This window comes from Sinohyriopsis cumingii, chromosome 13 (genome assembly GCF_028554795.1).
Source record: "Sinohyriopsis cumingii isolate HCF-2022 chromosome 13, ASM2855479v2, whole genome shotgun sequence".
NCBI lineage: Eukaryota > Metazoa > Mollusca > Bivalvia > Unionida > Unionidae > Sinohyriopsis > Sinohyriopsis cumingii.
This window is the reverse complement of record NC_142973.1, coordinates 52521163-52543080: the sequence shown is the minus strand read 5'-3', so window position 1 is coordinate 52543080 and position 21918 is coordinate 52521163. Positions and strand designations below refer to the sequence as shown.

At 35.4% G+C, this 21918-nt stretch overlaps 1 protein-coding gene across 1 annotated transcript in view; it reads right to left on the bottom strand.

Annotated features, from left to right (window-relative positions):
* Positions 1–9429: 9429 nt before the first annotated feature.
* The window catches only part of LOC149785559 (uncharacterized), a 57635-nt gene continuing 45146 nt past the window's right edge, over positions 9430–21918 (bottom strand). Inside the window, exons 36-48 of the mRNA XM_089979910.1 lie at positions 21261–21422; positions 20516–20648; positions 19966–20087; positions 19385–19524; positions 18906–19053; positions 18359–18562; positions 16809–17012; positions 15693–16466; positions 15146–15358; positions 12838–12933; positions 11914–12245; positions 10773–10974; positions 9430–10000 (exon numbers count right to left, since the gene is read on the bottom strand). Coding sequence (XP_089836036.1) covers positions 9711–10000; positions 10773–10974; positions 11914–12245; positions 12838–12933; positions 15146–15358; positions 15693–16466; positions 16809–17012; positions 18359–18562; positions 18906–19053; positions 19385–19524; positions 19966–20087; positions 20516–20648; positions 21261–21422 — 3020 coding nt within the window. The 3' untranslated portion in view covers positions 9430–9710. The remainder of the gene's footprint in view (positions 10001–10772; positions 10975–11913; positions 12246–12837; positions 12934–15145; positions 15359–15692; positions 16467–16808; positions 17013–18358; positions 18563–18905; positions 19054–19384; positions 19525–19965; positions 20088–20515; positions 20649–21260; positions 21423–21918) is intronic.

Sequence of the window (21918 nt, the reverse complement as noted above, 5' to 3'; positions counted from 1 at the left end):
CAATGTTCCACTTGTCAATAAATATGTGCTGCAGGGTGGTGTTACCAGACCCTCGAATAACCTGTCATATAATTTTGTTAAAGGTCAAGTAGAAACTGCCCTCTGGAATTACCCTCATGTTACACAACCAATTCTGGGCCATCTTATGACCATCGTATTCGCAGGTGAAAACGATAAATCACTAAGTGCACCAGCAGATGCACAACCTATCCGGAATTATTTCTACAATGGCGAAATAGGATTCTCCGTTGTATCCATCCTGGTTATGTTCAAAAACCAAATAATTTATACCAGCATTGATTCAGCTTAGGCAACAATCTGGACTATTATTCAACAAGGACGCACTTGATGAAATTACCAAGAGAACCGCGCAGATCGTTGAATACAAACGCTCGTTTGGTTGTAGATGGTATTTGTGATTTTGCTGCGGTAACGACCGTTAGTCTTGGTGTAAGTGGAATCACGACCACAACAACCATCGTAGGTGCACCGATAGATATAATTATCGGAGCTATATCGATAGAACAGTTGTCTCTGATGGTACTAGCACATTTATTTCAATGCGACTGCAGTCACGAATACTCGTCTATTCCAAATTGTTAGCGACCACACAGAACGGTCTAGATATGATCAATAAACCATTTGGTGGCAATTGAGGATAAAATAATCAGTGCAGCTGAGTTTAAGACTGCGCTGGCGGAAATGGAAAATCACATGCAATTTCGTGCACAAATAAGAAACAGAACAGATTCACAAAATGTAAAAACCGAACATAAAAAAAAAAAAAAAATCTTCATATCAGAAAAATCTAGTATATTGACAAAAATAGCAGGTGCCATTGTGCATTTCCGGGGTAGTACCATCGGTACCATGCAAAAGAATCTTAGTAGTATCAAAGACTGGCTTTTGCCTTGCTTTGGAAACCCTTTGTGGCAGCGACATCCATCCTGGACTCTACCCCCCATGACTGGTTCACGTGTGGGCAAATATAAAATTGTAAAACATGCAGTGGTCACATATGGGCTACATATTGCATCGGGGTTAGAGGCCATAATAGGTGGCAGGGACCTAAATGGAATCAAAAAGGCAAAACGAACAATTTGATGCTACTAGAGGTAATAGGTTCAGCCAATCAGATACGAGGATTTTTCATTAAAGATACATATGCCGTAGTTTGTTCTTTTGTGGCTTTTGTGCTATAATTTTCTAAGACAAGACAAAATACTTGCAAATTTCTGGTAGCTTTTGTCTCATTTGTGAACAGCAATTAGCAGGGATCGTCCTGGGCTTCGCCAATGTCGCAAATTGCGATTTTTTTTCCTTATTGGCGACAAAAATATCCCATCTGGCGATTTTTTTGGCGACAGACTTTTTGGTTATTTAATTTGTACATACAATCATAGATTTGGACTGGATAAATTAAAAGGGAGAACGAAAGGAAGCCACAAACTTGACTAAGCAATGCATTGGAATCAATCTGTTACACAAACAATCCTTTGTTCGTATTGACAACCCCATCTTTACAGTGCATTGTTACATCATAATCTGCTTATGCTGACATCTGGGCTGAGTACTGTATGCTGTGATACAGTCAATCATGCTACCGAACTATACCTACAACTGACCGACTTCTGAAGACGCGAATAGAACAGATACAATTAATTGAATGTCTAAATCTTCTGTTGTTGTTGTTTTTTTGTTTTTTTTTACATATACCAGTACAATAGTTTTGCTGAACCTTCATAGAAAACTGATAACCTTTGAAGTACCGACTACTGTGTATAAATACAAAGGAAATGGAAAAATCTCAATCACAATTATGTCTGTCGCCAGTGCAGCATTTTACTCATTGATCTTTTCCTTTTGCCATCAATCCGTGTTACGGCTGCTGACACTTAAACTCCGAAACGAGAAATAGCACAAAAAAAAAAACAACAACCAGTTTTGCATAATTAATAATGATTATTTATTTCTCAAAATACAAGAGTGAAAGAATCTCTAAATTGGGTGTGAATTTATGCTTATATATACGGTCCAATATTGCCAGGTGTTGACTCGTGTAAGTTTCATTCATGGGAATGGAGATCCTATTTTGTTTGTCGAGAAAATTTATACAGCATTCAGTGATCATTCTTGGGATTTAGGAAGCAATTCACTACAAGCTTTGTGAAGCTAGCCATAAGGGGGGGGGGGGACTGCTGATAGACTACTGGTGTCACCTGTCAGTGCTGTGGACTGTGAACGGTGGATTCAGTAAGATGAACCTCACAAAAACTGACATCAGAAATAAACTCTGCATCTCATCTCTCGAGAATTTCATGAGAATCAGCATGTACAGATGTGAAAAATTAGACTTTGAAACTGCATTCAACAAGTGGGCAGCCCTAAAATTGCGACGGATCTTCATGTAACACTTTGTAAGATTTTGTTAATGCTTGTTGTAATTAAAGAATTAACTAACCCATCTTTTGTAATTTTCATTGCCTGTTACATTAATAGACTGAATTAACACTTGGAAAAATGTACACTACTTGTTCTGGCGACACTTTTTGAAAATTGGCGACAAAATATTGAGGTTGGCGAATTTTTTGGCGACAGCTTTTTAAAAGCCAGGACCATCCCTGAATTAGTATATACATTTGTTGATCCACATGAATTACATAGCGCGAGACAAATTTAATGAAATACATATTCTTGCTGAGACGTGATCATTCCTTCACGGGGCCAAAGTTGAACCGATAACCTAATAGCATAAAAGAAAAAGCCATGTACAGTAAGATGAATGGATGATATGATCGAACAGAGCGAAGCAAGAAGGAGTATACTTGATAGAAGGACGTTTAATTATTAAACACTAAAATCCATACTTATACGACCCCTACTCAGTGTTGTTTCCATATGGATTTTATATGTAATAGTTACATAGACTAAAGACTCAGATGGTAAGTCATAATTGGTATCAAGGAATCGTCTGCCGCTATACAGGAAGATAGGGTTAGACCATGCCTTCCACATGGCGTGGGCTTTGGAAAGGACATTTAACCTTCTCTTTGCAAAAGTTAATCACCTGGCTAATTTAGATAATTTATCTAGCTTGCATATTCAAGGCGGGAAGAACATTTGAAAATCGGGCGCCAATTAACAGCAATATAACTTAAATCATATCACATGTCAACAATAAATTATCAAAACAATATGTATTGGTTTATTCTAATCATACATTTATTGTCTGTACATAAATGTTAACAATTAGGCGTGCAAGTAATTTAGTATAGGCAGTGTCGCTCATTCATAAAGGAGTTCATACGAGAGTTTGTTGATATTAGGTTTAATCAAAATCTGTTAAGAAGTTTAATCAGAGACAGAGACAAGTCATTAAAATGTACATATATAATTTCGTTCAGTTTTTGACGTGATGCCCCAAAGAACCGTATGTTTTTATTACATATTTTTTCCTTGACGAGATCTTAAAACTTCCGTTGACAACTTTGAAACCACTATTAACATTCTAAAATTCTCAAACACAATACTGTTGTCCTTATATCCAAGTACACACTATAGCGACGGTATAGATCCATTTGAGATGTATTAGATAATATGACAAATTAACACAAAATATACCACATGCTAGAATTAATCATTGCAAAAATAATTTTTCCCAGCATTATTGTGTTCAAATGATTTGGTGATCTATCTACATGTTTATTTGAGTCTACGTATCGGACATAGTTTTTCAGTTCAAAAAGTCTAAACTTGTTAACAACTTTTAATGTTTTATAAAGGAGACTGACCTTCATCCTAGGTCTATTCTAGGGAAATAATTTTGTTCAATTTTTAAAAATGTTTTTCGCTTTTGTATATTACTTCGTATAGGGCCATATGGTCGTACTAATAATGATAATATATAGATATATTACTGTACTTCCAGTTAAGCAGAAACTTTCAACAAAGCGTTAAGATTACGTTCTTTACAACAACAAAAAGCTAACCAAAATATTAGTTTCATCATTTACTTCAACCGCTCTCTAAAACTTGCTGCGTGAGCAAACTACTGCGTACTATATTTTATATTTTCAACCTTGTAATGGAACAGCGTCGCGTTTTGCCTTTTATCTTTACATGTCAACTCTATGATATTTTGCTCCTGTTTTAATGGTATGTGGCAAACTTCAAAGGTATGGTTGTGATTGCTTTAAGCTCATGTTAATCTGAGGCCACAAAAGCAACACAAAATTATTTCTGTCTTATAAAAACGGGATAGACGAACACATTAATCTGTTTTCATACTGAAACTATGTAAAATATAGTAAGTACATTTTTCCTCCTAAATCACAAAGGGGGTCTAATCAAGACACGAAGTGGTTTCATTTCTAATTAGTTTTCAAACACTATATCTATGTAGTGCAAATCACGTCAGTCAAACTGCTAAATGTAGCCAGCAAGTTCTTATTCAATGTTATTTCTTTATTTTCACAAATACAATTTATCACAATTAAAGATATAGTTGTAGCTCGATAAGAAGGAATAGTACACGTTGACATGAGTTGGGTATACCGGCAACTAGAGTAAGAAATCAGGACATGAATATATACATTAATTATAATTTGTTCTTCCGCACTTTGTTATTTCTTTACTTATGATTTTAAACTTTGTATTTAATCTTTAATGTAATTTGTTTAAATTGTTGAAAATATTACATATGCTTATTGAGTTTGTAGATTTTATACCAAATAGTAGTCAGGAAAAAATGGAGGCTGTGGAAAACTAGATTAATCAATGTTTATGCATGTAATTCCGAAACCCAAAGCAAATGCTGGAGTTTGATATTATACAATACAATGCCTGGGTCAAAGTCTCATGCAACAATAGGATTTTAAAATATCTCCTATCGCAAGATAAAATAAAATCAGATTCAAAACTTTCACTGGATATAATGCCACAAAACATGAAATGTTCACTCAGGAACATATATAGAATAACAGGAAATTCGACTGTGATCTTCTATAATTCCAGTGTACTTTCTATATGCACTACATAAAGTATAGAACATATTGTTCATTTATTTAAAACGTTTTTTTTAACACTATAGGGATTCCTTATGTAATGGCTTATGTATTTAGTCAACCTCAATGATACTGGATTATCATACGATCAAACATTTGTATTGCAAGATTTCCTCAAATAAGTGACTTTACTATTTAAGTTCAGGTTATGCATTTTAAATTTTTACAGCGTTATTTGCAATAAAATAAAGGTGCAGACCTGAAGTGCACATCTATGTATGTACGTATGTGGTGTGGGGTTTAACGCCATCTTTCAGCACACGATAGGCTATACATGGCGGCCAGTATTAATGGTGGAGGAAGAACTCGGGAAAACCCCGGAAAGAATCACCGACCCACGAGAAGCTACTGGCAAGCTTTCTCACATATCCACATTGACTGAATCCGAGACTCTCACCGGCGCAGACAGAGGTGAGATGGCAGTGATCCGTAACGGAGAGCGCTTTAGACCACTCGGTCACTCGGTGTCCCCATGTACGTATGTATATATGTATGAATGCATGCATGCATGTATCTATCTATCTATCTATCTTTATGTATATTTATATTTTGTATTGAACTTGTATCCATGATGATTTTGGGTTGTAGTTTAAGGTAATGGGCATTTGTAAACAAATGTTTAGATAGCCAGCATTTGTCCATAGTTGTATTCATATGCAAGAATATTCATTATTTAACTCATTCTTGGATTAAATCATTGTGATAGATCATGACGGTAAATAAATAAGCAAATTCAATATTGGAATTATATCGGAACACACTAAACTTTAAGACATCTGACAGGACATTTAGGATTATTTGGAATTTTATTCACAAAACTGTAAGTTCCTCTTAATTTTTCATTTCACAACTCAGACAATTAAGTTATTTGTTGACTTTATAAAACTTGTTGGATTCGCTGCTTTTTGTAATTTAGTTCAAGACAATAGAATCGTAACACTATCAATACTATGTTTGTTTAATGTAAATGTGATTCGAAGAGCGGGAAAGGGAATCGTTGAAAGACCAATATGTCTGAGTCGGGGTTTTTGCGGATGAGTTGGTTATTTTGTTTATAGCCTTACTTAAATAACAATGGCTTAGGGCAAAACCTACCTTGCAATACAAAGTCTTAGAGGTCATCCTTCGACCAGTCCAACTGTCCAAAATGACTACAGAATTGTAGATTTCTACCAGATATAGCCGATACCCTTTTTCCAAAAAGATAAACGTACTCATAAAAGAAATCAAAGGGCTCACGCTAAAAGAAACACAATTTATGCAAGCTAATTTGTACTCAAACTCTATAAAAATGTTGATTCTACATTATAAAGTTTAACAACATGCTTTGCTATATAGATATTGGCCCAACCACTTGCACGTCTGCATACGTTTGTTTTCAAATGTTTTGTATGTCCTTCACCCTTCTTCTTTTTCAGACATTTCAATGCAGCTATTTGATTCAGCTGTCCGTGTAAGTCATGATTCATGTAAATATCGTAAATATCATCAATATAGTCCTTAATTTACTTTATCGCGCAGAGTGCCATTAATTACTAAATAGATAGAGGGATCTAATGGATGTGTGTTTGTTTTTTAACTGTTACATGTCAAGTTCTGTTTCTGTGTGTGTAAACGGTAAGAGAACTAATTCAGCTGTTTTAGGACAAAAGGTTTCTACTGACCATTACGATTGACAGTTCTTTCGTTGATGCTTGCAAATTATCAATAAAAATGGGGTAGGTGGGTGGATGTGTGCAATAAGTGCCAGTAAGAGAGAGCTTTCTCGAAACATTCCTATTAAATTTAGCAATATGAAGATAACAAAATTAATAAGTAGTAAAATGGCATTCAATAAATACAAGTAAATGGATAGTGTAAATGATGAAAACCATGAACGTCACTACGACACATTAATTACATTTTAATGTTTTGTTCTTTATGTTTAACATCCAATTCTCTGATAACTAAAATGTTAGTGCTTCAGTTTCATCTGTAAACAATGAACTTGACAGGAATTGTTTTGACTGCTTTAAGCAGAGGGCAAATTGGGGTATAGACAAGTACATGAGTCTCAATACACATTGAAAATAAGTAAATTTGTATTAGCTGCGTTCTCTGTCCTAAAACACAAAATGGGTCCAATGGTGAATCCGATACATTTTGGGTTTACATGTTTTCAAAGAAAATAGAGGAGTAATGGATAGTAAATGTCAAAGTACTTAATGCAGCCAAGTAAGACTTATTTAAAATAATGGACTTTTTTATATAAATAAAATTTCTCACACTGTGTGGTATAGACTCGAAAAAATGGCGAGTATAGGGCAAGTCGAGTTGATTATTGTAAGGATTTTTGACCAAATTAGATTTTACTTATTTATATTTGCAAGAGAATGCAAGATGAAATCAACATAAAATACACACAGAACTTCGAGACTATGCCTATGCAAGCCAGAATCATTACTGGTGTCTGATAACTGTTCCATGTGCCTTATCGACAAAATGCTATATTGTAACAGACTTGTGAAAACAATATTGTATTTACAGATTAGATAACTGCAATAATGGGTTTTACTGCTGAATCTAATCGTTATATTTTTAAGTGATGTATTAAGAGCTGTATTGCTGATATCCTAACCATCACAAGGACCTCCAATCTTCCGATAAAATTTAGTTATCCTCTATGTGAAAGCCCAAACTATAGTCTCAGCTTAAATCTGCTTTTGGATGAAAATAAATTGTTATGTTAAAATTTTTCTTTTTAACTAAATATTGTTTCCATAACATCTACAGGCGCAATATCACAATACGTACTGGTTTATCTGTTACGTCAACCGCTTTTTCCAAGTCACCATATGGACAAATTTATGAGGTATAGGGCAGGTCTTGCTGAATATTCAAGGATTCTTGTGCCATGTTTCAAATGAAAATCTAACTATTGTTTTGCTTTTCACCTAGAGAATGCATATGAAATCAGCATGTGTATAAATAATCTATTTCTACAAAAGGTGATATTCCATAAGTGTGGCATGGCACTTCATGGATATTGATGAAAACACCAATAGCATATATTTTCATCTGAAGGAAATTCGTATCTTATAAACAATATTGAGTTCGCGTATTCGCTTTTTTTGGTGATCGATAAGCAAAAAAGTATATTTGAAACTATTGTGAAACTGATTAGAAAGGTTTAGCTGAAAGAGAATTGGTAAGTATGTAAATACAGATTGTTTCCATAAAGTACGTGAAAATTCACGTCTCTTTTGTCCTTATTTTCAAATGTTCAGAGGAATTGGAATACTTCATGGATTCATTTTGCATAGATCTTGCAATTTCTAGTAATCTAATTCGAGTAAAGATGACTTTTCAATTACTTAGAACCAATTTACAGTTTCGGTTGCTGTAGCGCCTTAATCATGGTAAACGAAAGACAATTCTTCCAAGTCTTCTTAAAGAAAATAGAGGTGTTAAATGTCACTAAGCATTTTTGATAACTTCTGAAATTTGCATCCCATCTTCTTGAAAGAAAGGGCAAGAATGTTCCATCATATTATATGAAATATCTCAGTAGCTAATTCAATTTATTTTACCCTTCTGGGGTCAACTTGGTAGCAATTTATGATAAGTTTTTCGAAGCAATGTTTGTCTCGTCAGTAATAAACACTACAGGGATTACTTGTGAATGATTTATTGTCATGCATCATATCAATATTTTCTTACCTGTAATTTTAAACTCATAATCTTCTCTTATTTTTCTTTTATTTAAACTGCTGAAAATGGTGATATAAGATAATTGCGTCTGCAGATTTAATTCAAAATAACGACAGAAACGATTAGATTATCAAAGAGTTATGAAACATCCGGAAATCAAACGAAAGGGAGTAAGTGAAACGTCCAGTACCAGCAAGGAGGATGACTTAACATGTTATGATGGGGAGGAGTAGCTTCACAAGGATAGTTACCCCAGAAAGGCCTCTCCTTCCCTTCACCGACCCCCTTGTACGCAGTGTGCTTTGAGACCCACCCACCCCATCTATGGCCTAAACCTACTGCGTACGTTCAAAATGATGGTCTGCATCGGCGGGCGATCCAAAAAGTGATAAAGACGAGGTGGAAACGTTTTCTGCTGAGCAGTGGAGACATTGATACGGAGGCGGCACAACCGCAGCAAGATAAATTTTCATTAGAGAAATATGTTATGTTTTATTTATCGAGAAAAGGAGGACCAACAATGTGTGCGAGTGGCTGCCTTTGTAAATAACAGGGCAACACAATGTGCTGTATCATGAAACACTTTAAGCTTCACCAGGAAAGGCTAAGAAACGAGCACACGCTACCAGTGCCGTGACCTTCATGTGGACAGGGGATATACATGATTGAACGGATGTATGTATATATGTTTTATAGCTCGAGAGAAATAATTCAAAGATAAGACATAATTTTATAAAATGAATAATTAGCATTGATTCTTCTAAACAGAAATATAAACAAAAGTCGATTTCTGTAAGTATTAGATGCCATGGATAATTTATAATATTATAACAAGAAAAAAAGGTTAAAATAATGCTTCTGAAAGTTCGGAAAGTAAATTACTATATTAGTTGAAATTACGCAGATATGTTCCTGTCTGCTACACTTCCCTATTTATGCATTGTGGGAAAGTTTAGGCTAAGATGTCAAGAGAATTTGAGCGTTGGCAGTCTCATATAGTCCACTGGGAAAGATCGCGCGGACGCTAACAAAGATATCCTTTCCTGCTGGACCTATCCAATCTTTGTCCAAGGAGAAGACAAGCTTGTTTCTCCTAGTTTCTTGCCACTGAATGATGTCAGAACCTCCTTGGACAGTTCCCGCTGACACCTCGTACTTCAAGGGGTATTCAGAAGAGAATAAATAGTCCCAACTGGCCGTCACAGTTCCATCAGAAGGATTCCAACTAAGTATAAGTGTTCTGCCATCTATAGGAAAAGAACAAGAACATATACAAACAACATGTAACTGTCGGACAGGCTTATCTGTAACTCAGTCTATTCAGAATAAACTACTTTTCAGGCTCAGTGAAAACTAGAACAAATTCCCACACACATATAAAATACGTTCACTTTTGTACATCTCTTTTTAAATCCGCATTTTTAAAAAGCATAACTGAAAGTAGTTTGTGCTTCAGTATGCAAGTATAGTTTTGCATTAAATGATACTTAATTTAAGATGTATTCTGAATCAGAGTAATCGTTGAAGAAATATAACGTGTTCTACATTTTTCTTTTGGGTCTCGTACGAACTTTGTTGCGAAAGTGCATGAAAGGACTTTAGGTAAAACTAAATGGCTTTGCTTAAAATAACTCTGCTACATTAGTAGTCAGTTTATTTAGAAATATTTCAAATTGAATGTTAAGGATTAACATTAATAAATACATTAAAATAATCTACTTTTCAATAAAAATGTGCTGACATTGCAATGTTTTCGTTACGCCACAGAAAACTTCTTAGTTGGAAAACAATTTCAAATACCATAAAAGTAAGTACATCAATCGAAGATACCTGTCATATATATATCATTCTTTAAGTTAACCTGGAGAGGAACCAGACAGCCCTTAATTGTAAAAGATTACGGACACAAAATGTTGAATACATCATAGAAGGCTGCACAGTAGAATGTCTTTTAGAATATTTCACACTACATTTAGAGAAAGGTTAACATATGTTTTTGCAGATTTTATATGTGATTACCGTGCTTGAAGGGTGGCTTCGTAAGCAGCGTGAAGTTCCCCATTTTTGTCTCTGTCCTCATTTTGACATTGTTGATGCCAGTTACAGATATTTGATGTAAGCCGTCTTTTAAGTGAAGGCCTTTTAAGTCTATACACATGTAACCTTGCGTATCCACTGTCACAAGCTCCTTAACATCAGTGCCAGGTCCTTCGAGTATAACCTGTGTTGAAGATAGGTGTCGATTTATAATTATAATTGTATGACTATGATGCATTCACTTTCTAAATAAATTGAATGTTCATTTATCTGACAGATAATTTCCGCTTACATAACAGGTTGTTTTGTCGTGCGCCTTCTCACGTTCTGCCATATCCTGCGACATTGTTTTACCTTATCTCGGGAATGAGCGCATGACCGAGTTGATTACAACGCTTATGCATCAGAATGTGGCTAACGGTGCGGTTATGTGAGAATCTGGTTCGATTCCTTATCGAGCGAATTATTATAACTACCTAACCGGTCTGATTCTATTCTTGTGACTGTATTATCAGAACTACTACTCAGATCAACCATACAGTTTATGTTACTCATGTCCGTGTCAACGTGAAATAATATGTTTTCATTAGCATTCGTGCGGATCTCTCCTTCTCTTTACATTAGGCCGTGTCAAAATATTGTACATTTCTATTGATCAGAAATTTTGGTTATTGGTACCGATGAAGTATTAAAAGCTCAAAACAATAGTTCAAGCTGTTAAATATTTAGAAATAGAAACTCAAACTTCAGTCCACACAGAAAGAAATTTCAACATGATAAGGCGCATATATATCAATTTCTAAATTTAAAACGAAAGACATCATTTCAATAGTCGTGATGTTATGGTCTTAATACTATACTAAAAGGAGCTGGAGTAGTAATTTTGCTGTTATGTGAGATTCCATAATTACACGAGATATATAAATGTTTCATAACAGACAAATATTGCTTATCGCATACTTCTATGTCAGATGTATTAATCCTTTTTACAGATGGAACGTACAGGATACACAAAACATGTTTTATCTAAAAAAAAATGAAACCATTTAACAATTTTATTCAAAACTGATTTCTATACATTGCATTATAATTTAAAGAAACAAGATAATTTTGACTGCACTACCTCGCACATTTCTATTCCAATGTCATCTTTGAACCCGCTCCATCGGATGCGAACATCTGATGCATCTGCATGGAAATAGTCACTTGGGATGTAGACGCTTTTTGACGTACCCATGACACTTATCTCCAAGCTGTCGGCTGATGGCACTGACCAGAAGACATGAACGCCATCAGACGACCGTGACGACACCAAGCCGGCGCCATTTTCACATCGAACAGTCACATATAACGTTTTGTCTCCGACATCATCGATTTGAAATTGTTGAGCGAAACTCCAGGCTCCTTGCTCGGCTTTAGTAAAGTTCTGTAGATCATTTTTGCTAGGTGCGGTACCTTGCAGAAAATAACAAAAGCTAACTTGAGCAACTTCAATTGATCGCCATTGCAAATTCGCCCACATTAATAATTGTATAGTATAAAGCTTTCCTACCTTGAAATGCCACCACCAACACAATGTGACCTAAATGTCACAATGCACGTTACATCGGACAAATGATGTGTCTTGATGTCATGTTTGCGTAAATTAAGTTTTGATAGGATGATCCACTCTTGTATACAGTCATCAAAGGCGATATACATACAAAGTTTAATCAATTTACGCCCAGAAATTTAAAAGGATAACAAACATACGGACAGACTGGGTGTGACAATGCTTTCTTTACCAAAAGTGGGAATTAGGAACAAAGAACGGAAACAAAACTGAAAGGGTGAAGTATCTCTCCAAAATATAAGGAAACACCTTGATTTTGAAAGTCATAGTTTTACCTCTGCATCATACAATAGGAAATAAAAGTAACCTATTTATTCACTGAAATTCAATATTAAGATATATTTTACCTCCATATTTCTATTAACACCTAACATCCACTTTTAAATTTCATAGCATAAAACTCTCAACAAGTTTGTTATTTCATGTTGAATTTACCGATTGCCCACTGACATCCCTTGATTCCAGACTCTGGATCATCCACGGCCCAATTGGCAATGACAATAGGTGTGTCCTGGAAATCTATGTCCAGTCCTATTGGGGAAACAGATATTGTTAAGAGATCTTCCAATTCAAACAAAACCTTTTCGAATGAACACAGAATTTTAAAAAGGGTTAAGATGAAATAAACACATACATACATACATATATCCATCCATCCATACATACATACGCATGGAATATAGTGTCTACTAACAGCGCAAAACTAGTATCTGACTAGCATGAGCGCTTTCGAATCTTAATGAGTCTTTTTCAAAGGCAAGTACAAAACATGAACAAGAAAAAGAACAAATAAAATTGAAAACCCGTCGTTGTGTTTGCAAAACTTACATGAATATTACATGAATATTGTTTGTTGCGGATGCTGGAAGGTAATTTATATTGACGTAGAAATTGATGAGCCATTGCGACATCTGTTATTGAATGTAAATGTTAAGTAAGCGCAAATTAGATCCCGGATATTTCATTGTCATAGTAGTAATTATAGGTTATTGGGTGACTAATAAGCAAATATAGAGAATTATTTAAAAGAAAATGTGTCGACTGCAAAAAGATAATTTCATTTGTGAATGGCTGTCTTTTTCTAGTCTTCTTAGTTTAAACCGTTTGGTTTCAATGTTCTAAGGCGGCGTATACATTCAGATTCCTTTTCTTTCCTGGTTACTCAATTGGGGTTGTGAGCAATTGCAATAAGTTTATATACAACTGAAAATGTGGCCACGTGAGGAAAGTGTTCTGCGACTGGGCTTCTGTACAGCTTCTCTTTCATCCAATCAGATCTATGAAGGTTGATCCTTTTGTGTAGCTTTTCTGTTTGTCTGACATACTCGACGCTACAGATCTTACATATGATGAGATAAATTACATTCTTCGTTTTGCAAGTTTTGTTTGGACCATTACGTTAAGTTTTTCTCTAGTCACTTTGCTAGAAAATGTCATGATCTCTATCATGTGTTGACAGGTTTTGCACCTTTTATCGCCACAGGGGCCAGATTAGCTAGTGTGGTCTTGGTTAGTGATTGGCGTTAGCTTCGCCCTAAACAGGATGTCCTTGAGGGTTTTTGGTCTCCGGTAGGCTACTACAGGTTTGTTCGGGAGGAATAATTTTAGTGCGTCACCCGATTCCATGATGGGCCAATGTTTCCTGATGAATTTACCGACTTTGGGGTTGTCTATATGGTAGGTCAGGATAAATGGCATCCTATCAGCCTTTTCCTTCTCTCCATATATTAGTAGGTCATTTAGTTTTTTTGTTTCGCCCTTTGGGTAGCCTCTGCAATCAGGTCATTGTCGTAGCCTCATTAAATCAAATACTTAAATAACTCTTCAGACCTTTTTTGGAATGTTTCATCTTCGGAGTAAATTCTGCGTATCATTAGTGCCTGGCTATATGTAATGTTCCTAATGCACTGTTTTGGATGACAGCTGGTTGGTAGGAGATGCTGGTGTTTCTTCACAACAGTTGCAGATCATGACTTCTAAGTTTTCTTTCTCTGACTTCGTTTAGTTTTGCAGTGAGTCTTTGTTTACCCTTTTCTAACTCAGAGTAAAACGTTTGCAATTCTTCCTCTGTGGAAATTGAATTCAACTGCTGTTTTAGTTCTTCGATGGTTGCTGATTTAACTAGATATTGATGATTTAAGTTTTCCCTAAGTAGGGGTGTGAGTTTCACGGACGCATCGTGGGCTATTTTATTCCATCTTCTGCTGAATCTTTTTGAACTCTTGGCCATAATTAGAAGCTTGACATGAATATATATAAGAACCAAATACTTAATATGATTTTTACCTTTTGTCTTAAGGTACGAAATTTGGTCTGAGATGAAATTGATAAAGTTACTACATCTACTACTACTGCTACTAATGTGTGTGATTTCGATTTTTAACGTAGCTTTAACAATTTTTCAGTCATATCGCTACGATGTCTGCAGTGTGGCAGTTTAAAGTGATGTCTAGCACTGGGGCATCATGCCGCAGACATGTAGCATGATGTCCCACCCAGTCACATTATCCTGACACCAGGCCGACCAGTCCTAACACTAACCTCTTAATGCTGAGCGCCAAGCGAGGCAGCTGTTAGTACCATTTTTGTAAGTCTTTGGTATGACTCGGCCGGGGATCGAACCCACGACCTCCCGCATCCGCGGCGGACGCTCTAACCACTGGGCCAATGGAGCGGTCTACTACTACTACTACTAATAATAATAATAATAACAACAACTATAACAGCAATAATAATAACAAACCTTTGCCATCATTGATGACTTCCAAAACTGGTGGTGTAAGATCCACAATGATAGGTTCGGAATATGATAATGTCTTCAAGCCAGCAGCATTGGTGGCTACAACCGTTACATGGATTCTGGAGTTATGCTTCAGCTTCAGAGAACTGTTATACGCAAACGTTCTCAGTCCTACCGAGCGGAAGTCCTGCAGTTGTGATCCACCGACTACGTAACCTACAAACAACGGGGCATATAAATTTCTACATTGCAAAACTGAGAATCATTAAATTTACGGCTACATTCTCACTGCAAAAATATTTAATACGAAACGGTGGTATGAAAAACAAGGCTATTTTAGGCAGTTACCTATATTACTGATATAAAAATAAACATTATAAAGATCTTAAAGATTTACTCAATGTCAGATCTTAAAATTAAATACACGTGCGCAATATAAAAACATATCAAGATTTATCTACCCTAAACCTACAGCAGTAACTTCTTTGACCTTTGATCAATTTATGTCAATACAAACTCGCGTTAGCTTCTTTGAACAGATGTTTCTCACCTATTGCCCAGCTGTAGTCGACAATGGGACTATCAGGGTCAACAAAGTTCCAGGCGGCGTGAACCGAAGATGAATCGTGAACAAATACTGTGTGTGCTTGTACGTGATAATTCTTATCCATGGAGCGATCTGTGCGAAGAATGTTTCCCTGAACCTGGATATTATCTATAGCTATCCCTGTTGACCAATCCGTGCTCCCAATCTCTATAATACATTCTGAATATCGAGCTTGGAAGAAAAATGTATGTTGGTGCCAGATCATAATAGTTTGAAATAGATGCCTGTTGTCTTGCCTGTGAAACTTATTATACAAAAGGAAGACATGCCTGGTTCCATCAATGTTTATGAACCCTTCCTTATTACTTATAACAGATGACGAAAAGGGCAAATGACTTGCATAAAACACGACTCGGTATTTTTGATTTTGTTCCAAACCTTGAATAGTTTGTGTCACAGAGCCTCGCACAACAATGAAGGAATTGCCATCTTGAGCATGATGAATACTTGTAGTTGCTAGCCAGACGCAAGAGCCTGGCGTGGATGACCATGCTGTAATTGTGTGTTTTTCACATTCAGTCATGTGTTCTATTTCCATACATGTTTTGCCGAAATTATCTTTCTCAAACGATGGATTTTGCACGATGTTTTCAAGAAATACACTTCTATCCTCGCTTACGGCGGCCGTTGAATCAACTGTGACACCATTAGATTCCACGACCGTCGATGTGTGACCAACAGCATCAATGGCATAGATTTTCTGAATTATTCTTGTTCCTGTAAAAAAAGGTCATGGTCCCTATATTTGTGTCACACATGCAGCATAATACAGTGAAACAGATATACAATCCAAACATCACAAATATGAAATCATGCTCAAGTTGCATATAAGATGAATAATTCCCAGTATTAACTAAACTCTGATAATATATTTATATTACTAATGAATAAATTAAGATTAAAATAAAGTGCTGGATTATCTCAAGGAATGGTTGGAACAATAACACATACATAAATATATGCTAAATACAGTTCTTTTTAAGACTCATATGAAATAGTTCTTGTCAGCTAAAGTAAATGAGCAAATAACAGATTTAATGAAAAGACAAAAATCAATACCATCGGCAACAGTGGTGTTTAGCTTATGGCTGCTATATGTGAAAAGGCCCACGTCCCTCCATGACATGAGTGAGCATATTGTGGACTGAGTTTCCGTCGTGGAGCACCACATATAATGGCTGATTCCCGAGTCTAAATCACTGAAACTATGCCAAGAAACGCTCTCATCTGATGAACTGTTTTGGAACTCCGTGTCTCTCCATCCTAAACCGGAATGCCAAAATGTATTAAACTGTACATTTATCCTTTGGAAGATATATAATACAGATTTAAAGACTTCTTCATTGGCACTGAATATATATCCAAAGCAGTCTCTGTGTGTGCGCGCTCGCGCAAGCGTGTGTGTGTGTGTGTGTGTGTGTGTGTGTGTGTGTGTTAGTCTGTGTGTGTCTTATTTGGAGTTTGAATGTAATTTTAACAATTGTTTTGTCATATCGCTCCGATATCTGCAGTGTGGCAGTTAAAAGTGATGTCTAGCACTGAGGCATCATGCCGCAGACATGTAGCATGACGTCCCACCCGATCACATTATCTTGACACCAGACTTACCAGTCCTAGTACTAACCTCTTAATGCTGATTGCCAAGCGATGCAGCTGTTAGTGTCATTTCATAAGTCTTTGGTATGACTCACCCGGGGTTTGAAGTCGCGAGCTTACGGATCCGAGGCGGACGCTCTAAACACTAGGCCAACAGAGCAGTCGATTAGGCTAGTACATGTTAGTATGTTTGGCAGCTTGCGTGTGATAAAGATTTTGAGTGCTGGCTATTATGTCTCGTAAGCAGAATTTCATTTTGTTTTACTCCTGCGGTAAAGAACCAAGAATAATGAGTTGGAATAATGATTTGTCAGAACAAATGTTTTATCACCGTACATTGAGCTTATTATCCTTTCACTTTTCGACTAATCTGTACATAACTGGATTGTGTAACATTAAATAATGTAGAGTCACATGTTTATTTCTGTAATAAGGAGGAAACAAATATTCAGAGCGTTATTTGGTTTCCTGAAAATGATGCAAGCTTGTACGCCATATAAAGATTTTTTATTCTGTCATCTTTTTTCTTTGAATCTGTGTGTAGTTCAGGCTGTAAGTCTGTTTGTATCCATTTAAATACAATTTTCTTACACGAATCACATTACAGTTCCTGCATTCTAGCCATTGCTCACCTGATTTTATGTGACTCTGACAATATTTTACTATAAAGGTTACCACATTGATTTGGAGAATTCAGACCATATTACTAAAATTTCATCAGCATTCATACGTGAATCAGGTGACATGATAATACAATTGTCCCTTTTTTAATACCAAATTCGTCTGTTACGTTTTCCATATAAATGTAGGTGACACTATAATCAATAAACCAAATATTTCGATGAATCTTTATACTTACAATATTAATAAAATATCGTCTCTGCGTCACCACATCTCGTTTTTAAATTCAATCTAAACTATTAGGTAATATGATCTATGTCAGCTGTAATACTGTCAACAGTCACGAAACCTACAGCATCGTATTACAAATTCAAGGAACAAATAATACCAACCTTGGCCATCATAGACCACACCCGGTTCCGGAGGATCAACGTCAATCATAAAGCCATCAGAGGTAACGGTAGTATGAAGCCCTGATTTACCGTAGGCTTGAATGTTAGCGTAGTAACGTGTGCTTGGAATTATATTCTGCAGTGGAAGAAGGTACCTACTCACTGTTGGATCGATATCATCTTCTGCTGCGTGGACATCATGGCCTTGGAAAAAAATTTAAGCAATATGTTGTACGGAGCACTTTCTTAAACAATCTGAGCGAATCGTATTGTGTTATGATCCTTTTAAACAGATAACAGCATGAAAATTTTGTGCAGCTAAGAAACCTGTTTAAGAAAACAATATCCCCAAATAAAACTATTCCGACAATACACATTTATTGCTTGTTTCTGTTTTACTTTATATAAATCTGAGTTAAATATCCCTTTTAAACAAACACATATTTTCAGAAATTATTTGCAAAGAACAAAACATTATCATTATTTTAGCAAGATATCATTATTGAATAAATAACAAAGGGAAGCTTTGAAGGTCATATTTACTTACCTCCAGGATATGTACTGATGTACAGGTGGAACATTTTGACTCCGCCAGTTTTGGCATCAATGAATTTACTCGTCCAGTCCACATAGATATCGTCCCCAAACTTGGCAAAGTCAACGTCCTTTGTCAGGCTATCGAGTGTTTCCTTCACCTAATAACGGATCATAACTCAAATATTATTTTCTTTTAACCAAGTATCGACAATTTACACTTTAAATTAAAACTTTAATTGCAAGTTTTATATTGTTCTACAGTGTCGTATTGTGAATCGCAAAATAATTTGCAAACAATATTTTAGATTTACTTGACGCCATTATATACTGAAGGCACGTTTTCATTCATCTAAATTTTTACATGACTCGCAAAGTGAAATTCGGAGCAGTTGACACATTAACAATTAATGAGTCCAGAAAAGGATGAAATTTCCCCAAGTTATAAGTAATTCTTTTCAGGTAAATGGCAGTTAAAAATCTGACAATTACGTTATTCCCTTTGCTGTTCGTAGATCTGGGAGGTTTTGAATCAATGTAAACGCCGGGACTTTTGAAGATCGCGTATGAACTCTCACTGTACCATGCTCGCACGAAAAAGGAATATTTAAGTCCATTGTGTAGATTCTTATCTGTGAATAGTAATTAAGAGACCAATATATACTAAATATTAATTGTTATATGGAATAATAGGAAAATTCTGGTGATGGAAATAAATTCAAACTGCAAAAGAATCACATTGTGAATAATTCTTTTAATTAACGTAAAAGATACACTTGACATATATATATATATATATATATATATATATATATATATATATATATATATATATATATATATATATATATATATATATATCAAAGATTTTCCGTGAAAAATGTGCCAAATAATGGGTACAGTTTGCTCTTTAGGCATTAAGAATAAGACATAATATATTCATTTTAGTCTCAACAGTTGCATGAGTCGAGAATACAATTGTAATTATTTATTTATACATTAGCAAACAAAATAGCGATATTGTTGCACATATCGAATAAAAATGCATTTATCCATCCTTATGATTATCTTACTTCGTGGAAGGCTGTAAATCATATATCTTTCGTCTCCAACATGGTGCCATAAGTTTTCATGTCTTCCTGAAAAGACACCAGTTGGCTCGTCATAGAAACTCTCTCCAACACTCCACTCGAACCTGGAGACAGAAAGGTTGGATTGTAATAATGCTTTCAAATGAGAATGTTAATTTTGAAATTAATCCTGCATTGTAATGTGTATTCAATATTTGTCTAACTGATACAATGAATGTATGCTTGTGCAATATTTGTACCAAAATATAGTGCTTTCTCTCATTCTAAATTTTGTTTGCTTCAAAACATATTTTCGTACTATTTCAGTTATAAATATTATGGACCTGTCAACAATTAAATTGCGGAAGTATTGTACAAAAATCTCACGTATTGCCATCTATATACTTATATATTTGTTTAAAGTCTCATGTAATGATTTAGTTCTCATGTCGACAAATCCTTTTGTGAGTGCCTCATTGTCATCACATGGCCAACATAGATTAGTTTCCGAAATGGCACATATTTTGTCTCTGTAATCAAAGAAATTACTAACCAAGAGGAATAGTCATCACCAGACCAGCGGGCAGCAAGAACATCATCCACAGCCGAGTATTGTATTTGTGGGGCGTTGCAAGGGTCTTGCAGATTCTGTATGTCAATGACATCGAGTCTATGCTCAGCCGCCTCTGTGAAAAAGTAGGTGAAGTTTAATTCTAGAAGTACCTTAATAATATGTGACCTTTTTATTTAAACAATATGAGTAAACTGACATGTACATCAATATTTCTATCAAAATACGCACTACTAGAACTATCCTTTACTTATAAAAAATATTTGTGTTTCAAGGAAGACAATACTGCCATCTGAAAATATTAAACCGGTCTTCACATGGCGCGCTCACGTATGACATGACGTTTCTTAGACGTGTACAATAACGTTAAATGAACTCCTTTTTTATTATAAGGATGTACTTTTATAGACACATCTTGGCCCGTCAATGGCAAATGATTGACAGGTTTCTAAGGATCGCAGATGTAAAAATTAAGCAATAAATGACAAGTAGAGAAGACTAATATGCACAATTTGGCGTTGGATATTTCATGGAGGGTAAATGAACTTGATATCGAATATTTGCTCATTTAAATTGACTTTCTCTTTTACTATAATTGAAATTCAGGGTAAAGTTCACTTCTTGCGCGATCTTCATTTACTCATATACTTCATTTGAGATCTCGACCGCAGACTATTCGTAAATTAAAAGAAAACATAATTGATAAGAAGTTACTGAATATACATACGACTAAAATTGTTACATTGGACTCCATTTAAGTCACATTTTCCTTCTTGTGGAGCGCATACACAGTGACCCAGACAAGTGTGTGCAGAACATCTTCTGACAAGTTCCATTAATCCTCCGTAGCGCAGTCGGAATAGTGAGTGAATCATTGGGCTTCTTAGTCCTGCCTGTATAGCACCAACATATCATAGAATATCTGGTGAATCATTTTGGTAACAAACTGCGACATATTCACATATATGGATTAGTGGTATATAAAGGTAAATCGTTGGAAAATCATATTTCCAAACAAAGTGCTAATGGTTATTTCTCACCAATTATTTAGATTTTAAATAATGTTAACAAGACATTGTTTCTTATCATGTATCACACAGTTAAACGGACACGTATACAAACTATCAAATAGTAGGTTTATCCATTAAAATGAATTGTATTCAAGATAAAACGTATGTTTTCTGCAGCCAGTATACACTATCACAGTCTCTTGACTCTAGAGACTTACATTGTATCTACTCTATCCCAGCATGTAATAAAGCTCCAACAATTTAGTTCCTTCTGGTTAACTTTGTTAAATTGGACAATTATATTTTATTTCCGCTTATTCTTTTAATACGTGTGAAATCTAGGATTACTTTATAGAACAGAACATTTACATCATT